The sequence below is a fragment of the Barbus barbus genome, assembly GCF_936440315.1.
Source record: "Barbus barbus genome assembly, chromosome: 3".
Lineage (NCBI taxonomy): Eukaryota > Metazoa > Chordata > Actinopteri > Cypriniformes > Cyprinidae > Barbus > Barbus barbus.
In genome coordinates, this window is record NC_136731.1 from 25,362,899 (window position 1) to 25,379,519 (window position 16,621).

At 37.1% G+C, this 16,621-nt stretch overlaps 1 protein-coding gene across 2 annotated transcripts in view; it reads left to right on the plus strand.

Moving 5' to 3' along the window:
• Window positions 1-15,996, plus strand: part of LOC306849234 (acid-sensing ion channel 2-like) — a gene marked incomplete at both ends in the record, with an annotated part of 409,828 nt that extends 393,832 nt beyond the window's left edge. For both annotated transcript variants that reach the window (XM_079384127.1, XM_079384126.1), the window contains 5 exons: window positions 4,946-5,099; window positions 7,002-7,093; window positions 7,184-7,263; window positions 15,699-15,767; window positions 15,895-15,996. In XM_079384127.1, coding sequence (XP_079240253.1) covers window positions 4,946-5,099; window positions 7,002-7,093; window positions 7,184-7,263; window positions 15,699-15,767; window positions 15,895-15,996 — 497 coding nt within the window. The remainder of the gene's footprint in view (window positions 1-4,945; window positions 5,100-7,001; window positions 7,094-7,183; window positions 7,264-15,698; window positions 15,768-15,894) is intronic.
• Between the last annotated feature and the right edge of the window lie 625 nt (window positions 15,997-16,621).

The window sequence follows — 16,621 nt, forward strand, 5'->3', positions numbered from 1 at the left end:
TTTGAGTGTGGATGTTTTGACATTTTCTCATCAGTGAGACTGGCTGAACGGATAAAGTGTGTTCTGTATCCTGATGTATTACTGGGCTCATTTTCATACATCTAACAATCTCCCGTGGCACAAAATACATATGCACAAGTTTTTGTGCATGAGCAGAGAATGTCCCTCTTCCATTCTCTGCTCCGCATCTTCCTCCTCTGTAGCTGTGTATTGTTTTTTAAGTCACATCCTTGAAGAGGGTAAAAGGGCAAACGGAGGAACAAAAAGTAACATAAATGTAATAGAACAAATCAGTTTGTTTGTATGTGTGCTTGTATCTCTCTTGTACAGCAGTTGGAAGCACTAGGCATTAGACATCAGAACGTATTATGTGTAATCTTCACAAGCTTCACCAAATTAGACTATATTAACTCTGCATGGAGAAACTTTGAAAATGTGCTTTTTTCTTTGCAGATCTTGATTCCTTTTGACACCGAGACTCCTTTATTGAACTTCAAATCCCCTCGTGAACTCGCACAAATTAAGTCATTATTTTTTAAATGTATTCAGGGAAAACAAAGATTTGAACTGTTTTGTGCACCATCCCTACCAGCAGAATGCAGTCTGGCCCTCATTAACTCCCTCTCTACGTACCATCTGACAGTATATACCAGCGGTCTATCCCACACAATAACCAAGTTGGCTCCATGTTCACTAATTATCTTCCACTAATGAGGAAATTCAAATTAGAGCACAGCTAGGACTGTACATTTTCAAACGGCTCAGGTATTCAGCAGACGAGCCATTCCCAAAGACATCCTCGGGTTATTAATATGTCTAATTTCACTAATTTTGACCTTTTTTTTATTAGAATTCTCTATTCATGATCATGCAAAACAAAGCCAATAGAGTATGAAGAGGGACATACTTCCAAACCACTGGAAAAATTTTAGTGGGAAGTCTATGACCTCAGTTGACAAGTAAAGGCACAACGGCACAGCACAAGAGGCTGAACAGCTTGTCCAAAACTTTCGCTGCTGGCTTCAAAATGCTTGACAGCTGGTTCTTATCTTTGGCAAAGTAACTCCAACTTTCTGTTCACAGCACCCTGAGGAGAGAAGGAATATGTATTTTCGGTTTCACCAGAACAATATGCAGATGAACACACTTAAAAATGAATGGGAGACTATTAGAGGTATGAAAGGAAAATTGCTGGAGTAAAAAAAAAAAAAAGAAAGATAAAGTAAAGCTGAATGAATGAGATTGGCAATGATAGAAAACACTCAGAGACAGAACAAGGACTATTACAAGCAGAATGTTAATCGAGATGTTCAGAATGGAATAACAATGTACTGCTTACGGCACACTGTGCACTACAGTATATATTGTGTACTGCCTACTAAAAACAGTATTCATTGAGGAAATAGTATGCAGTGTTACATAAAAACAGTAGTACTCCTAATAAATAAGCATTGTTATTTTGTATTGTTAATTCAGTTATTTTAATTCAGTAAACTTTTTTTCTCTCTCTCTCTTTTGGTAGTCTGATCAAATACTGCAAGAAGGAAATATTACAAGTCACGGTCATAGCCAGGGCCAAAAACACAAATAACAAACACCCATTATGTAAATGACATGATGATTTAGTACTTGTGTAAAATACTAAATCAGCTATTCTAAATATACAATTAAAATTGTATTTTGACAGTTTAGTTAATGAATAAATGAATAACTGATGATGATACAATAACGTTCAGTTAACATGAACAAAGAAAGAACAATACTTCTACACCAGGGCTGTCCAAACTCGGTCCTGGAGGGCCGGTGTCCTGCAGAGTTTATTCCATGCAGGTGTGTTGAGGCAAGTTGGAGCTAAAATCTGCAGGACACCGGCCCTCCAGAACCGAGTTTGGACAGCCCTGTTCTACACCCTTTATTAATCTCAGTTAATAATAATTTCAGCATGTACTAATACATGATTTAAATCACAAGTTGTGTTTGTTAAAATTAGTTAATGCTCTATGAACTAACAAACAAAAAAACAAAAAAATAACGACTGTGTTTTCATAAACTAGCATTAACAAAGATTAACAAATAGTTTAATGAATGTACTGTTCATTGTTCATTCATGTTAGTTAATACATTAACTAATGTTAACATATGACACCTTATTTTCATTGTTACCCTGATGACAAACAGAATCCCAGTAAAATATTAATCCAGTATTTATTCTATATACACAATGAATATTTGCATACACAGGTATTTAGCGTATTTTAATTGAAGATATGTCATAATAGCAACACAATGTGTGCAAATTTAATGATTTCACTTAGCCTAATTTTCACTTAGTCTAATTGTATCTTTTCACTTAATAATGAAAACCGTCAGCACAGATAGCCTCGTGGGTAATGTTCTGAAAAACAGTTCAACTGACCTCACGGTGACCCGAGTTTGATTCTTGTCTCGAGGTCCTATGCTGATCCCATTTTCCTGTCTAATCTCCACTGTCTTGTCTCTAATAATAAAGGCATAAAACACCCATAAATATACATTTACATTACATTTAGTCATTTGGCAGACACTTTTATCCAAAGCGACTTACAATTGGGGAATACAAAAAGCGATTCATCTTGAAGAGTCAATCAGACAGAGGAAGTGCTCGTAACACCAAGTCTCAGTCATTGTTCAAATAAGTACAAGCTAGTAAGCGGAGAGAAAGATAGAGGGAAAGAGTGAGTTTTATATATATATATATATATATATAAATATATATTATAAAATATTTTTTTTAAATATAACTTTAAAAAATGAGAACTGTAATTTGACTCCACAAATCTATAATCATTTGTGCCCACAAATCACTCACTAAGAGATTGTCACAAAAATATTTTAAAATTTAACATAATGCAATGTCATGGATCACTATTTTCCAGAGACAAACAATTGAACCAGTTAACCTCAATTTTTTTTGACTAACTAAATCTCACAAATGTTGATGTTCAGATGAAATGACAAAATGAAAAACAGCATAGCCGTTCAAAATAGCATAGAAAACATTAAAATGGAGGGGAGGGGTCAAATTGCTCCGAGGTCTTACCCTTCTATACTATACTATATTATGCTATAAATAAAATGGCCAAATATGATCAATTTTGTGGTTGAAATTGCTAGCCACATTGGAAATTCAAGTCGAGTGCAAAGTGCAAATATCTTTGATGCAGCATGCTTTGGTTGTATGCTGTACGTTTTGACAGGTCAACTGACTTTTCCATGCATGCAGAAAATGCCCACACTGTGCACTGTTTATATTCTGTACTGTTAAAGTAGTACAAGTAGTGTGGTAGTATGAAACTCCCAACTGTTTTCTATAACACAACCCTTGTGGTTTGGAGCACAGGATCTGCCATTGGCAATGCTTGGAGAAAATTATGTGAAAGTTATGGGATATGAACGGTGCTGTGAAGTTCATACAGAACGATGGATTTAGCACAAGATTATAGCAGATTTAATAGCCTTGTGTTTGAGTGTGTGTTCTCTTCATTTGTCTGTGAGTGTGTGTGTGTGTGTGTGTGTAGAGGAGGTTAAATCTGACTTAATTCTCCAATTAAATGATGTGACTTTAGCATCATCTCCAACAGCAGGGGTGAGAGAGGGGATGGAAGTGAGGAGAAGAAACAGAGGTGGAGCTAGAAAAGGTCAGGAAAGCAGGAATTTAAAAATGTTTCTGTGAAAGGTCAGATTCCATCTTCAGGTCATGCAAGTTATGAGCTGATTAGAAATCTGGGGAAGGCACAGCCAAGAGCAACAAATTCTAGCCTTTGGCAACAGACAAAAGAATAGCAAATTATTCTCTTTTGTTATTTTGCATAAGAAACAGTAAGGAGTCGTTTATAAAACAAATTTTATTCTAGCACAAAAAAAGAAGAAGAAAATAACAGACTGCCATAGAAATTTGTAATTATTATTATTTTTATTTTTTTTAGAAAAAAAAGGGATTATGATTAACAATTGCATACAATGCCCCTGTAGGAGATGAAAAGGAATTGTTAAGGGTTTTTAATTTCCTGTAGCTCCCCTGTGATTTTCTTGGAACTGTCCAGCTGCAAGACACTTGATGGAAATCACAGTTCCAATGCAATAAGTGGGAGTGTGATAAAGACCCAGTTGGATTCTAGGAATCAGATACGAATCAAAAAATCCCGTAGTAATTTCTTTATGTCCATTAGGGGCTTCGAGAAATCTTATTTGATCTCATTAGGATGCTTTAGATTTGGTTCCAAACTATGATTGGCATTCCAATTGCAAACTTGTACACATTGCTTATGCTTTGACTAGCAGGGCAGAGGCTCTTCACTGAAGCATTGAGTCTCTTTATCAGTCACTAAAAGCTAAATGTCAGCAAGTTTATTCAAGATAAATACTTTTACAGTAAAAACGTTTCACCTGTCAATCAATCAGTCTATTGTTTTTCTCTAGAATGTTAGAAAACACTTTGACAATATGTTCTTTGTGGTTTATCAGATTCATAGTGGTGGTTTTCAACTTGCAGTATCTCTCTAAAGGTAATCAAAAGTGCAACACATAATATTTTTCCAAGCCATCAACAGTTGACAGCAGTGATTTGAAAGCCTTCTGACGAGGCCAGAAATGTAATTATACTCCAATCATTGTGTGTGCGTGCGTGTGTGTGTGTGTGTGTGTGTGTGTGTGTGTGTGTTTGTATGTGTGTATGTGAGTATGTGAAGACACTGAAAAGACCCTCTATGTGAAGAGAAGGATAAGACGACCTCATGTTCTTTACATTGTCAGTTAAGGAAAGTCATACATAGAACCCAGAAATGCTGCCTGCACAAAGAACTGACACATATTCTCCCTTTCTTCCCTATACCCTCTCCTGTCTCTCCTCATTTTCTTTTTCTCTTTTCTTTTTCCTCTCCTCTATACCCTTTCATGCTTTCCATAGCTGCTCTGTCAGGTGTTGAAGGCACAAACTGCATCTGCAGGAGCCCCTGTAACATGACTCGATACAACAAAGAGCTTTCCATGGTCAAGATCCCCAGTAAAACCTCTGCACGCTACCTGGAGAAGAAGTTCAACCGGTCAGAGAAGTACATCACGTGAGTACGCACCTCACATCTTTGAATTCAGCATTCAAAAAGGTCTCTGAAGTATATTTTTTATGTATGTTGCAACTTTTTCAACACTTTCCAAACTTTTTCATTGTTGTCCTTGTAATACCTTTTACAAGTTTTAACTTTTACCTCATTACTGCCACCAATTTGCAAACTTACCAGTTAATTTCCACCTCATATCAAGATCACAGAGATATGAAGCTTGTTAATGATCACAAGCTTGCACTTTTCTAGCAAGGATGAGCTGTGCTGTTATTAAGCCTGAGAAAAATTCTGAAAATAAGAATTTACATTCAATTTATTCACAAGCTTTAATTAAACTAGACATGAATCACAGGATGTTAAATTGAAATGACAGGAAAAGGATTTTTTTTTTTTTTTTTGGAGATGTCTTTTGAAAAGTCTCTAAATACAATCAGAAATATTTTTACAATTTAAAAGAAACATTTTCTATTTTAATATATTTTATAATGTAATTTATTCCTGTAAGGTCAAAGCTGAATTTCTCCAGTCTTCAGTGTCACATAATTGTTGTGGGAACTATATAAGTAATGCTTCTGGAAAAAAACTATATGACTTTGTTTGGTAACATGTCTCTTGATAATTCATAATATAAGTAAATTTGAAATTATAAAATACACCTAAACAGTTGGGTTGCTTTTAATTGTATTCTATTTTAATGTACATGCTAAATTCACATTTAAAATTATAATTATTCAAATAAAATTTGAGGAAATTAATTATTATTTAATTGACATTGCTGTTCCACTACAAATGACACACAACCCTGGTTGTGACACTGTACACGAGGAAATGGACGCTGCATTTTGAGAGAAAGCTTTACTTGTGTCAAAGAAACTCCCCCTGTGTGTTGTTCTAATGTTGCCTCAGTTTATAGATGTGCTTCTCTACAATAAAAGCAACATTAGGACGCCAGGACATTTGATGTGGCGCTCAGACATATTCATTTCTCCTCTAGACATTTAGCTGACAAGTTAGGAACACTTTTGCTTTGTGTCAGAAAGATTCAGGGAATTGGTCTTCAATATAGTGACAGATATCACATTCTCTCCATTCATTAGTTCATCGTCACAGCAATAAGCTTGTGATTGATGTGTCTGAGACGTGGAGCTATTGGGAATACTGACTCTCTCTCTCTCTCTCTCTCTCCCTCTCTCCCTCTCTCTCTCTCTCTCTCTCTCTCTCTTTCTCACACACACACACACACACACACACACACAGACATACAGACAGAGAGAGAGAGATGTTGCTCAAGCACAGAGTCAATTAAATCAGCATAAAGCAGACAGCATATCATCGCTCTGGTGTCCCACTAGAGCGATAAGCTTTTCTACACTGCTTCATTTTATGATGATAGAAAAAAAACTTGTTTACTTTAACTCCTCCACACATGCACGCAAATTATCGGTCATGCCAAGATCATTCATCTCTGCAGCATAATGGAGGCGTAATGAATGGTTGAGATAATGCTAGTGTAATTGTTGTCGGGGTTTGGAGGTTAGTCCTCTTGCGGTTTACCAACTAGCATCCAATAACAATAATTTGCCTTTGGCCTGTTCTTGAGACTGCTGTGAGAAAGGTGTGTGTGCATGTGTGTTTGTGTAAAAAATCAAAAACTGTCTTCTAATCAGGTGACACACAGGATAAAATATTAAGGTAGATGTCCACTAGTGCAGATGTAATCACTAGAATCATTAGAGCTAACATATATATTGTTGGTAACCATTTTTATTGACTGCACTTCTGTCCTAAGCAGCCATGGCATTTTATTGGTCATTTGGTTTTATTTCTGTTCTGCAGGAAGCTTGTTTTCTGGAATTAGAGTATAACTTCAAAACATCACTCTTTTGTGTTCTGTTGATGCAGGGACAATATCCTTGTTCTGGATGTGTTCTTTGAGGCTCTGAATTATGAGACCATAGAGCAGAAGAAAGCATACGAGGTGGCGGGTCTACTAGGTAACACAGCACACTGCAGCATGAATACTGTGTCTTTCATCTTTCTGTCTCTCTCTGTTCCTCTAAATCATAAATATATTTATGTTGCAGGTGATATTGGTGGTCAGATGGGCTTGTTTATCGGTGCAAGTATCCTGACCATACTGGAGCTATTTGATTATGCATATGAGGTATATCAACATCTAAACAAAGGATTCAAAATGAACTACGAAGTAAATTGAGAAAATATACATAAAACGAATTATTTTCACAGTTATGTTTCATTCTCTTTTACATTATAAAATAATATTTTTATTATAATATTAAAAATATTTATAATTATTTATTTAGAAATATTTATTTATTTAATAATATGCCGTTGTCGTTCATTTGTCTGGTTTTTTTTTTTGCTTGTTTGTTTGTTTGTTTGTTTTTCCTTGTAGTCACAAAATTGCAGCATCTACCATTCAAAAGTTTGGGGTCAGTAAGATTTTATGTTGGTGTTAATTATACTTTTATTAAATGAATCTAAAGTGATAGTAAAGGCATTTATAATGTTACACAAGATTAGCACAATTGTTTTCAACAGTGATAATAATAAAACATGTTAATAAGCATATTAGCATGATTTCTGAAAAATCATGTGATACTGAAGACTGGACTAATGATGCTGAAAATTTAACTTTGCTGTCACAATAATAAATTACATTTTAAAATACATTTAAATAGAAAACTGTTATTTTAATTTTAGTAACATTTCATAATATTATTTTTTACTGTGTTTTAAGCCAAATGTAGCTTTGTTGAGCATAAGTCATGGTAAGACGTCTTTCAAAAACATTAAAAAATCTTAGTGACCCTAAACTTTTGAATGGAGATGTACAAAATGAGTCTGCATCACTGCATCAAAAATGTGATATGTGCTCTTTGCGATCCTATTTACTATTGCAAGACACATTCTACATATGTGATTATCATTCTTAATAGTTAGCAGGCATTGGCAAGAAATGTATATATATTTACTCACCGAAACCAATTTTTACATGCATTTGGCATTTGTCGAGTGTTAATTCTGGACCCTGTCTGACACACAAACATGCTGTTCAGTGTCCAGACTCAAAGGCACTGGAGACACTATACATGCAAATGTATTCAGAGAAACATACACACAGATTCCCACAGACACAGTGATGGCTGTTGAAAACTTCAGTCTGTCTCTGGTGTAGAATGAATGACACTCTGATGGAGAGTTTCATCATACTGAGCCTTCATTAATTCTGCATTGCTGCTGGTCTCTTTGCTCTATGGACAGCAGCCAGCACAAGCCCTTACACCACTCATACCCTCGGGGGCACACACACACACACCATCATTTTATATTCTGTCCTGTCTTATTTTAATGGATTTTTGATGCAAGATCGCTTTAAATGGACAGATTTAATCTTTTTTTTTTTATTCTGAAGCTTAAGCCTCTTTGGATTTTAAACCTTTTGGCAGCTGTTTACAAAGCACATAAAAATAAAAGAAACACTAAAGCATTTAGCTTCATTGGAAGTGCATGATACATGCCCAATGAGATTTTAGCTTTTAAAATATGGTCATCTTAAGAACTGACCTATTAACCAGCAATTTTTTTTTTTAATTCACAAGACTCAATAATGTCCACAGGGCATGTTAAGCCTCCTCTGGTCCAGGGCAAAGGCACCTCTCCCAAGTGTGTGATATTATGAATCATCTTAGAGCTCATGCATATTGATTAAGTCAGCCTCACATTTCTTGGTAACCTCCTAGTGCAACGCAGTAATGTGACCTAAGTAATATTCATGAAATAGGCCAGTAGCACTTTATTTTGCAGTGTGTGTACTTCCCTGGTACATACATGGTAAATATCTCGTACCTACAGGCTAGTGAGCGGTAACACAAGGTACTTACCTGAAGTGTATGTACATGGTAACAAATAAGAAACATGGCTGTACTTAACTGTCGTACATGCATGCAATTAGTTTGTACATACAGACAAGTGTGGGTAAGAACGATCACTTACAGGTTGTGCCCGTACATGGTAACTAATTAGATACTTTACTGTACTTATGTATATACAGTGGGGCAAATAAATATTTGATACACTGCTGATTTTTCAAGTTTTCCCACTTACAAAGACTGGAGAGATCTGTAATTTTCATCGTAGGTACACCTCAACTGTGAAAGACAGAATATTAAAAATAATCCAGAAAATCACATTGTATGATTTTTTAATAATTAATTTCCATTTTATTGCATGAAATAAGTATTTGATCACCTACCAACCAGCAAGAATTCTGGCTCTCACAGACCTGTTAGTTTGTCTTTAAGAAGCCCTCCGATCCTCCACTCATTACCTGTATTAATTGCACCTATTTGAACTTGTTACCTGTATAAAAGACACCTGTTCTCACACTCAATCAATCAGACTCCAACCTCTCCACTATGGGCAAGACCAAAGAGCTGTCTAAGGACACTAGGGACAAAATTGTAGACCTGCACAAGGCTGGGATGGGCTACAGGACAATAGGCAAACAGCTTGGTGAGAAGGCAACAACTGTTGGTGCAATTATTAGAAAATGGAAGAAATTCAAGATGACTGTCAATCTCCCTCGGACTGGGGCTCCATGCAAGATCAATGATCCTGAGAAAGGTGAGGGATCAGCCTAGAACTACACGGGAGGACCTGGTCAATGACCTGAAGAGAGCTGGGACCACAGTCTCAACGTTTAGCATTAGTAACACACTACACGTCATGGATTAAAATCCTGCAGCACGCGCAAGGTCTCCCTGCTCAAGCCAGCACATATCCAGGCCCATCTGAAGTTTGATGATCCAGATGAGGCATGGGAGAAGGTCTTGTGGTCAGATGAGACCAAAATATAACTTTTTGGTATAAACTCCACTCGCCGTGTTTGGATGAAGAAGAAGGATGAGTACAATCCCAAGAACCAAAAAAGTCAAACAGGCGTGCACATCCCAACCACCCACATCGGGCTCAGGTGCAGGACAACTGAGGAACTTGAACAAAGAAAAAGGAGAGAAGTCCGCACACTGAAAATAGCTGCTCCAAATTAATTTAATAACAGCAACGTTTTGACCCTCAGGTCTTCATCAGGCTCAATACCCACGTGGAGTAAAATCAGCTTTAAATAGCAACAGGTAATCACCTTAATTGGGTCCACACACAAAAATAACATGTGACAAGTAATACAAGTCATGTGACAAAAAAAATTAAAAATCACATCCAGCTTAACTAATAATCAACGACAAATGTTGAAATTAGTTCAACCACTATAAAAAAGGCTTAATATCAAAATCCTCATTCAACCCTGATGGCAATAAAGTATTTAAGGTATAAATCCAAAAGCATTCCCTATGTAATAATTTCTTCTCGTAATCACCTCCTCTTGACGGTTTAATTACGTTCTCTATACCGATATATTGTAAAACACTGACGTTATGGCCTACTTGTCTGAAGTGAGACGCTATAGGACTACGCATATCTCCAGTTCTAATATTACTGCGATGTTCGCTGATGCGAGTACGTAATTGTCTTGTCGTTTTACCAACGTATGCAAGCCCACAAGGGCAACAAATTAGATAGGTCACATGAGTAGAAGCACAGATAATAGTACCACGTATCGAAATATTGCGGCCAGTGTATGGATGACTGATGAAATTTCACTTATGTGTAAAGGCACACTGGACGCAATTGCCACACCTGTAATTACCTGGAGGAAGAGCTGGAATACCTTGTTTTTTACGTGAAGGAAATTCAGATTTCACAAGCAAGTCACAAAGATTATTTTGACGTTTAAAAACCAATTTAGGGTCATTTCTAAAAATACCTGATAATTTAGGATCACTTGAAATAATATGCCAATGCTTATTTAGGACTCTACGAAACGCCGCACCTAATGCTGAGTACTTGATAGTACAAGTAGGAGCATTAGAAAATTGTGTTTTATTATGTTTTGTTCGTAAGCACTGTATCTGAGATGTCTCATTTACTTTCTTTTTAGCATTATCGATCCATTCTTTACGGTAGCTACGATTCAAAAATCTTTTAATTAAGTCAGTAGATTGTTGAAAGTAAGATTCAGCTGTGCTACAAACTCTACGTACACGATTAAATTGACTGATAGGCATACTCTTAATTAAAGGTCTAGGGTGGAAACTATCGCCTCTTAAAATAGTATTGCGATCCGTTGGTTTTCGATACAGATCGGTATGGAGTTTCCCATCATATATGTATACATTAACATCAAGAAAAGCGATGCTTACTGGATCGCATTCCATTGTAAAATTCACATGCTCAGCCCTTGAGTTAAGATAATTAAAAAACGTCAACATTTCTGTAGGTGTAGCCTTAGTAATCATAAAAATGTCATCAATATACCGTTTGTAAATCAAAATCTTAGGAAAAAAAGAATCATTTTCAACATTACTTGTCACATGTTATTTTTGTGTATGGACCCAATTAAGGTGATTACCTGTTGCTATTTAAAGCTGATTTTACTCCACGTGGGTATTGAGCCTGATGAAGACCTGAGGGACGAAACGTTGCTGTTATTAAATTCATTTGGAGCAGCTAATTTCAGTGTGTGGACTTCTCTCCTTTTTCTTTGTACAATCCCAAGAACACCATCCCAACCGTGAAGTATGGGGGTGGAAAAATCATGCTTTGGGGGTGCTTTTCTGCAAAGGGGACAGGACGACTACACCGTATTGAGAGGAGGATGGATGGGGCCATGTATCGCAAGATTTTGGGCAACAACCTCCTTCCCTCAGTAAGAGCATTGAAGATGGGTCGTGGCTGGGTCTTCCAGCTTGACAATGACCCCACACACACAGCGAGGGCAACTAAGGAGTGCCTCCGTAAAAAGCATTTCAAGGTCCTGGAGTGTCCTAGCCAGTCTCCAGACATGAACCCAATAGAAAATCTATGGAGGGAGCTGAAACTCCGTGTTGCCCAGTGACAGCCCCAAAACCTGAAAGATCTGGAGAAGACCTGTATGGAGGAGTGGGCCAAAATCCCTGCTGCAGTGTGTGCAAACCTGGTCAAGAAATGCAGGAAACGTCTGACCTCTGTAATTGTAAACAAAGGTTCCTGTACCAAATATTAAGTTCTATTTTTATATTGAATCAAATACTTATTTCATGCAATAAAATGGAAATTAATTATTCAAAAATCATACAATGTGATTTTTTTTTTTTATATTCTGTCTCTCACAGTTGAGGTGTACCTACGATGAAAATTACAGATCTCTCCATTCTTTGTAAGTGGGAAAACTTGAAAAATCGTCAGTGTATCAAATACTTATTTGCCCCACTGTACATGGTAAATATGTAGTACTTACGGACAAGTGGGTACAAACAGGCACGTCCTTACAGTATCAGTATATGGTAACTAATAAGAGACATTACTGTACATACTAAAGGTATGTATATGGTAAATGTGTAGCACCTATGGAGAAATGTGGTATTATGTGATAACAAACAAAACACATACTGTACTTGGTATATACGGTACGCTTGGTAAGTCCTAACCTTACCTAATAAAAAGAGGACTGTTTTTCAATTGCTTGTGTAGGACTGTTAATGCTAAATTGCTCTCCACAACAGTGCTTACAAAGTTTGAAGAACTGGTAATTTCTGTGTAATGTTTGTGTAAAATAGTGCACTTTATTTTACAGTCCTATTTCCATATACTTACTATGTCTGTACTGGTGTATGTACCTATTAGTTAATGTACAGAATAAGTTATGCAGTATACTCAAGTTGGGGGGTATAAACATGGACCGAGGGACTTATTGAGTAATTGATGGTAGGTGCCATTGCAGTTAACTTGCCTTGTCTTTAACGACACTGATTCTCTCACTGATTGGTCCAATATTTTTTCCTAATAATTATGTGTGTAGACAGATTTTATTTTGTAATACAGTAGCTACCGGACTCATATTTGCACTTGCAACTCCTGATTGTCATGTGTCAAAATCCTTATTTAAAAGGACTGTGCCTGCTAAGTATTAACAACATGCAGTCCTGCACAGTTACTACCGTGATCCCAACCAACTTCCAAAGTTCCAAACTGCAATGGCACCTACCATCAATTACTCAATAAGTACCTTGGTCCATGTTTATAGCCGTGTTTCAGCCATGTTTCTTATTTGTTACCATGTACATACACTTCAGGTAAGTACCTTGTGTTACCACTCACTTGCCTGTAGGTACAAGATATTTACCATGTATATACCAGGGAAGTACATGTACTGTAAAATAAAGTGCTACCTATACTTTACCTGCTACCGATTACCATACTTGCCCAGAGGTTCTCACATGACCAAAAAGTTATACCAATAGAAGCACAGCAGACTCAACAATGATAAACAAACTGCTCACAGAAGTGATAAGCTTCGATCAGTCAGCGTAAATCCAATTTTTGTGCAAATCTGATTGAAATCTGATCATATTTAGAATCCTATTCAAATCACATTTCTGGAAATCCGTTTCAGTCTGACCGCTCAGACTCGATTTAGCGTAGCTTTTTCACATTCTCATGCCACGTAAAACATAAATATGCCAGCCGTTTTTGTAGAAAACATGCTGAACGTCTTTGCAGAAACAAGCTTGTGTCGTTGCAAAGTGCAAGTCAAGCGGAAAAACACAATATTCTTCTAGTATTCACACCTCTTTGAGTTTTGAAAGTAGCGGAGACGGCAGCACGGAATAAAGCCGCACATTCCAGCTTCCTGTGTTTATGATGCTGCCTCAAAAGATGAAATATAGGCTAATATAACGCAACCGCAGCATGCATGTTGTCATGTCGTAAGGCGTCATCTGTATTGCCAACTGCATTGCTGTTGTTGTTTTTAGCGTAGGCATACCATAAAACGAAAGAGTGTTTATGGACACACAAATCGGATATGAACAGTTACGATACACTGTGTGGACAGTCAGTCATTCAAATCAGATTCCATCTGGATATGCACAAAATCGAATTTGGTCTGACAGTCTGAACGAGCCTACAGTGAGTCCTTGAATGGACATTTGTGATAGTTCACACACACACACACAAAAAGAAAATTCTGTAATTTCTGAAGTAGCCTATCCCTGTAAGTATGAAAATGAATCACATTTGAGATTGCTACACTCTTAAAAATAAAAATTCTAAAAGGCGGTTTTCACAGCAGTGTTATAAGAACCATGTTTGGTTCCCCAAAGAGCCTTTTGTGGTCTTGTAATTATAAATAGATTTGAAGAGTATGTAAAATTACTACAAAAACCACATAAACAGTCAAGCAAATATCTCATTCAGTTCTTACTACTATCAAGCAGGCTTTGACATCCACTATTGCCAACGACTTTCAATGGAAATTAGACAAGCCTGCTCAGAGTCGCTAAATGATGTCATATGCTAATTAGCATATTCATGACACTATTGCATCACATTTGTATTCTGCCTTCTGTCAACCTTTTACATTTGTTTGCCTTTCTACTACTCTCTAAATTCACATACTGTATTTTAATACAGCCAAATTTCCAATACTCCTGTTTCCATTGATATTTGTTCTTTGTTTGTTTGCTTGATTCTGTTGTTAGACATTAAGAATACTTACTTTACTTACTTTACTTTTGTCATTTAGCAGACGCTTTTGTCCAAAGCGACTTACAAATAAGAAAAAGTAACTAAAACTAAAAGTTACAACTCTATAAATACTATATACCCTATATATATATATATATATATATATATATATATATATATATATATATATATATATATATATACTATATAGGTATAGAATAGTGACTAAAACATGCCTCATTAACCAGCTTTTCCTTCCTAGCGGTCAATCTGCACTAAAATCCTGATTTATAATCTTCCAAATCAAATACACTTAAAGAAAATGGCCATGCTGTTTTTTGGCTATGTTTCTGATATATTTACTTGTAAAATTATCACTTAGATTAGAAGCAACAGCATATCTACAGTATTTTAATTGAATGCGCTGCTACTCTCAGCCACTCACTGAACAGAGCAGATGCAGAGAGAAGACCTTGCACGGCAGTACAGACTAGTTTGTCCAAGAAGTCACTAGATTTGTCGCTAGCTGCTTTTTTGGGGGAAAAAAATATCTAAAGGGCTCAGAAAAGTAAAAAAAAAATCTAGCAACAAAGTCGTTAAGTTGGCAGCAATGTTGACATCACCATCAAGAAGTTCAGTTTTTGATTTATGAAAGTTCTCAGAATATTTAGCTCCAACTTAAAAAAAACTAAAAAAACAAAGTCCATTCCTTTGGCATTTGAGATGGGTGAAGTTGAGATCATTTGTTCATTGCCAACATGGGGATCTGCAGAGCCATTTTTTAACTGAAAGCTGGGCCAAATTGCGTGATTTTCCCAATCTAAATCATCATTTTCAATTCCTATGTGAATCCCTGATCCCGTGATCCCTCAGCGGTCAGTGCCCTGGGCTGTAACCCATGTCGCTGATTTGATTAACGCAGCGCTGGCAAAGCTACAAAGCTGTTCTGAGGCCAGCAGTTTGAGACCTGATTTGGCAGTGAATGAGATGGTGGTTTGTGATGTGTGCTGGCAGGTGGTGAAGGAGAGACTGCTGGACCTGCTGAACCGAGAGGAGGAGGAAGAGAGTCATGGAGAAGATTTGGTAAAAAATAACTGCCTGCTAAGCTTCAAATCATTTATTTAGATATCACAAACTCAGTGTGTGGAATGACTGTTTTATGCCTCGGGCGCACAGTTTTAAGAACGATAACATCTGTGTTTTTTCTCAGAGTACCTGTGATCCGGTGGTAAACCATTCGGAATCGATTAGCCACACGGTCAGCGTTCCCCTCCAGACCACTCTGGGCACGCTAGAAGAGATTGCCTGCTGAGCACTGTAACCCCTCCACACCAACAGGGGGAGCCGGGCCCCTCCACTCTAATGGGTGAAGGACAGAGTAAAACGAGGGAAAGTCTCTGTTGCTTTTTCTCACGTCATTATTTGGCACAAACATGAGAACTGGAAGCCAAGGAGCTTCTCGAGAAACACGAGGACCCCAAAGTTTCACACAAACACCATCTGTTTGTTCTGGACTGATGAAGGAAAGCAGAATCTTGTGGACCCGTCAGGACAGTCACTTGTAAAAATAAGACAAACAGGAGCATGTGAGGAACTGCAGATGCGCACGGCCTCGGCATGTTCTCGCGTTCTCTCTTACTCTCTCTGCCCAGCCGCCATTTTGAATTCGACTGCCAAAACACTGTAAATTATTAACGGAGAAAATGTTGTGAAACTGTTCTAACTGTGCATGTGTCAGTTTCATGGGTTACAATAGGGTTTTCTCACGTGTGGAGACGGTTTTGTCTTCTTGTGCTTTTCGTTTGCTACGTGTTTCTGTATCTCAATTGGCTTCTTGATGTATCAGGGATGCATCGTAAAACTGAGAGCCCCTTTCTTCTATCCTTTTTATTTTTCTATCCTTCATAGAAAAGCCGAATGGGTCACGGTACAATGGC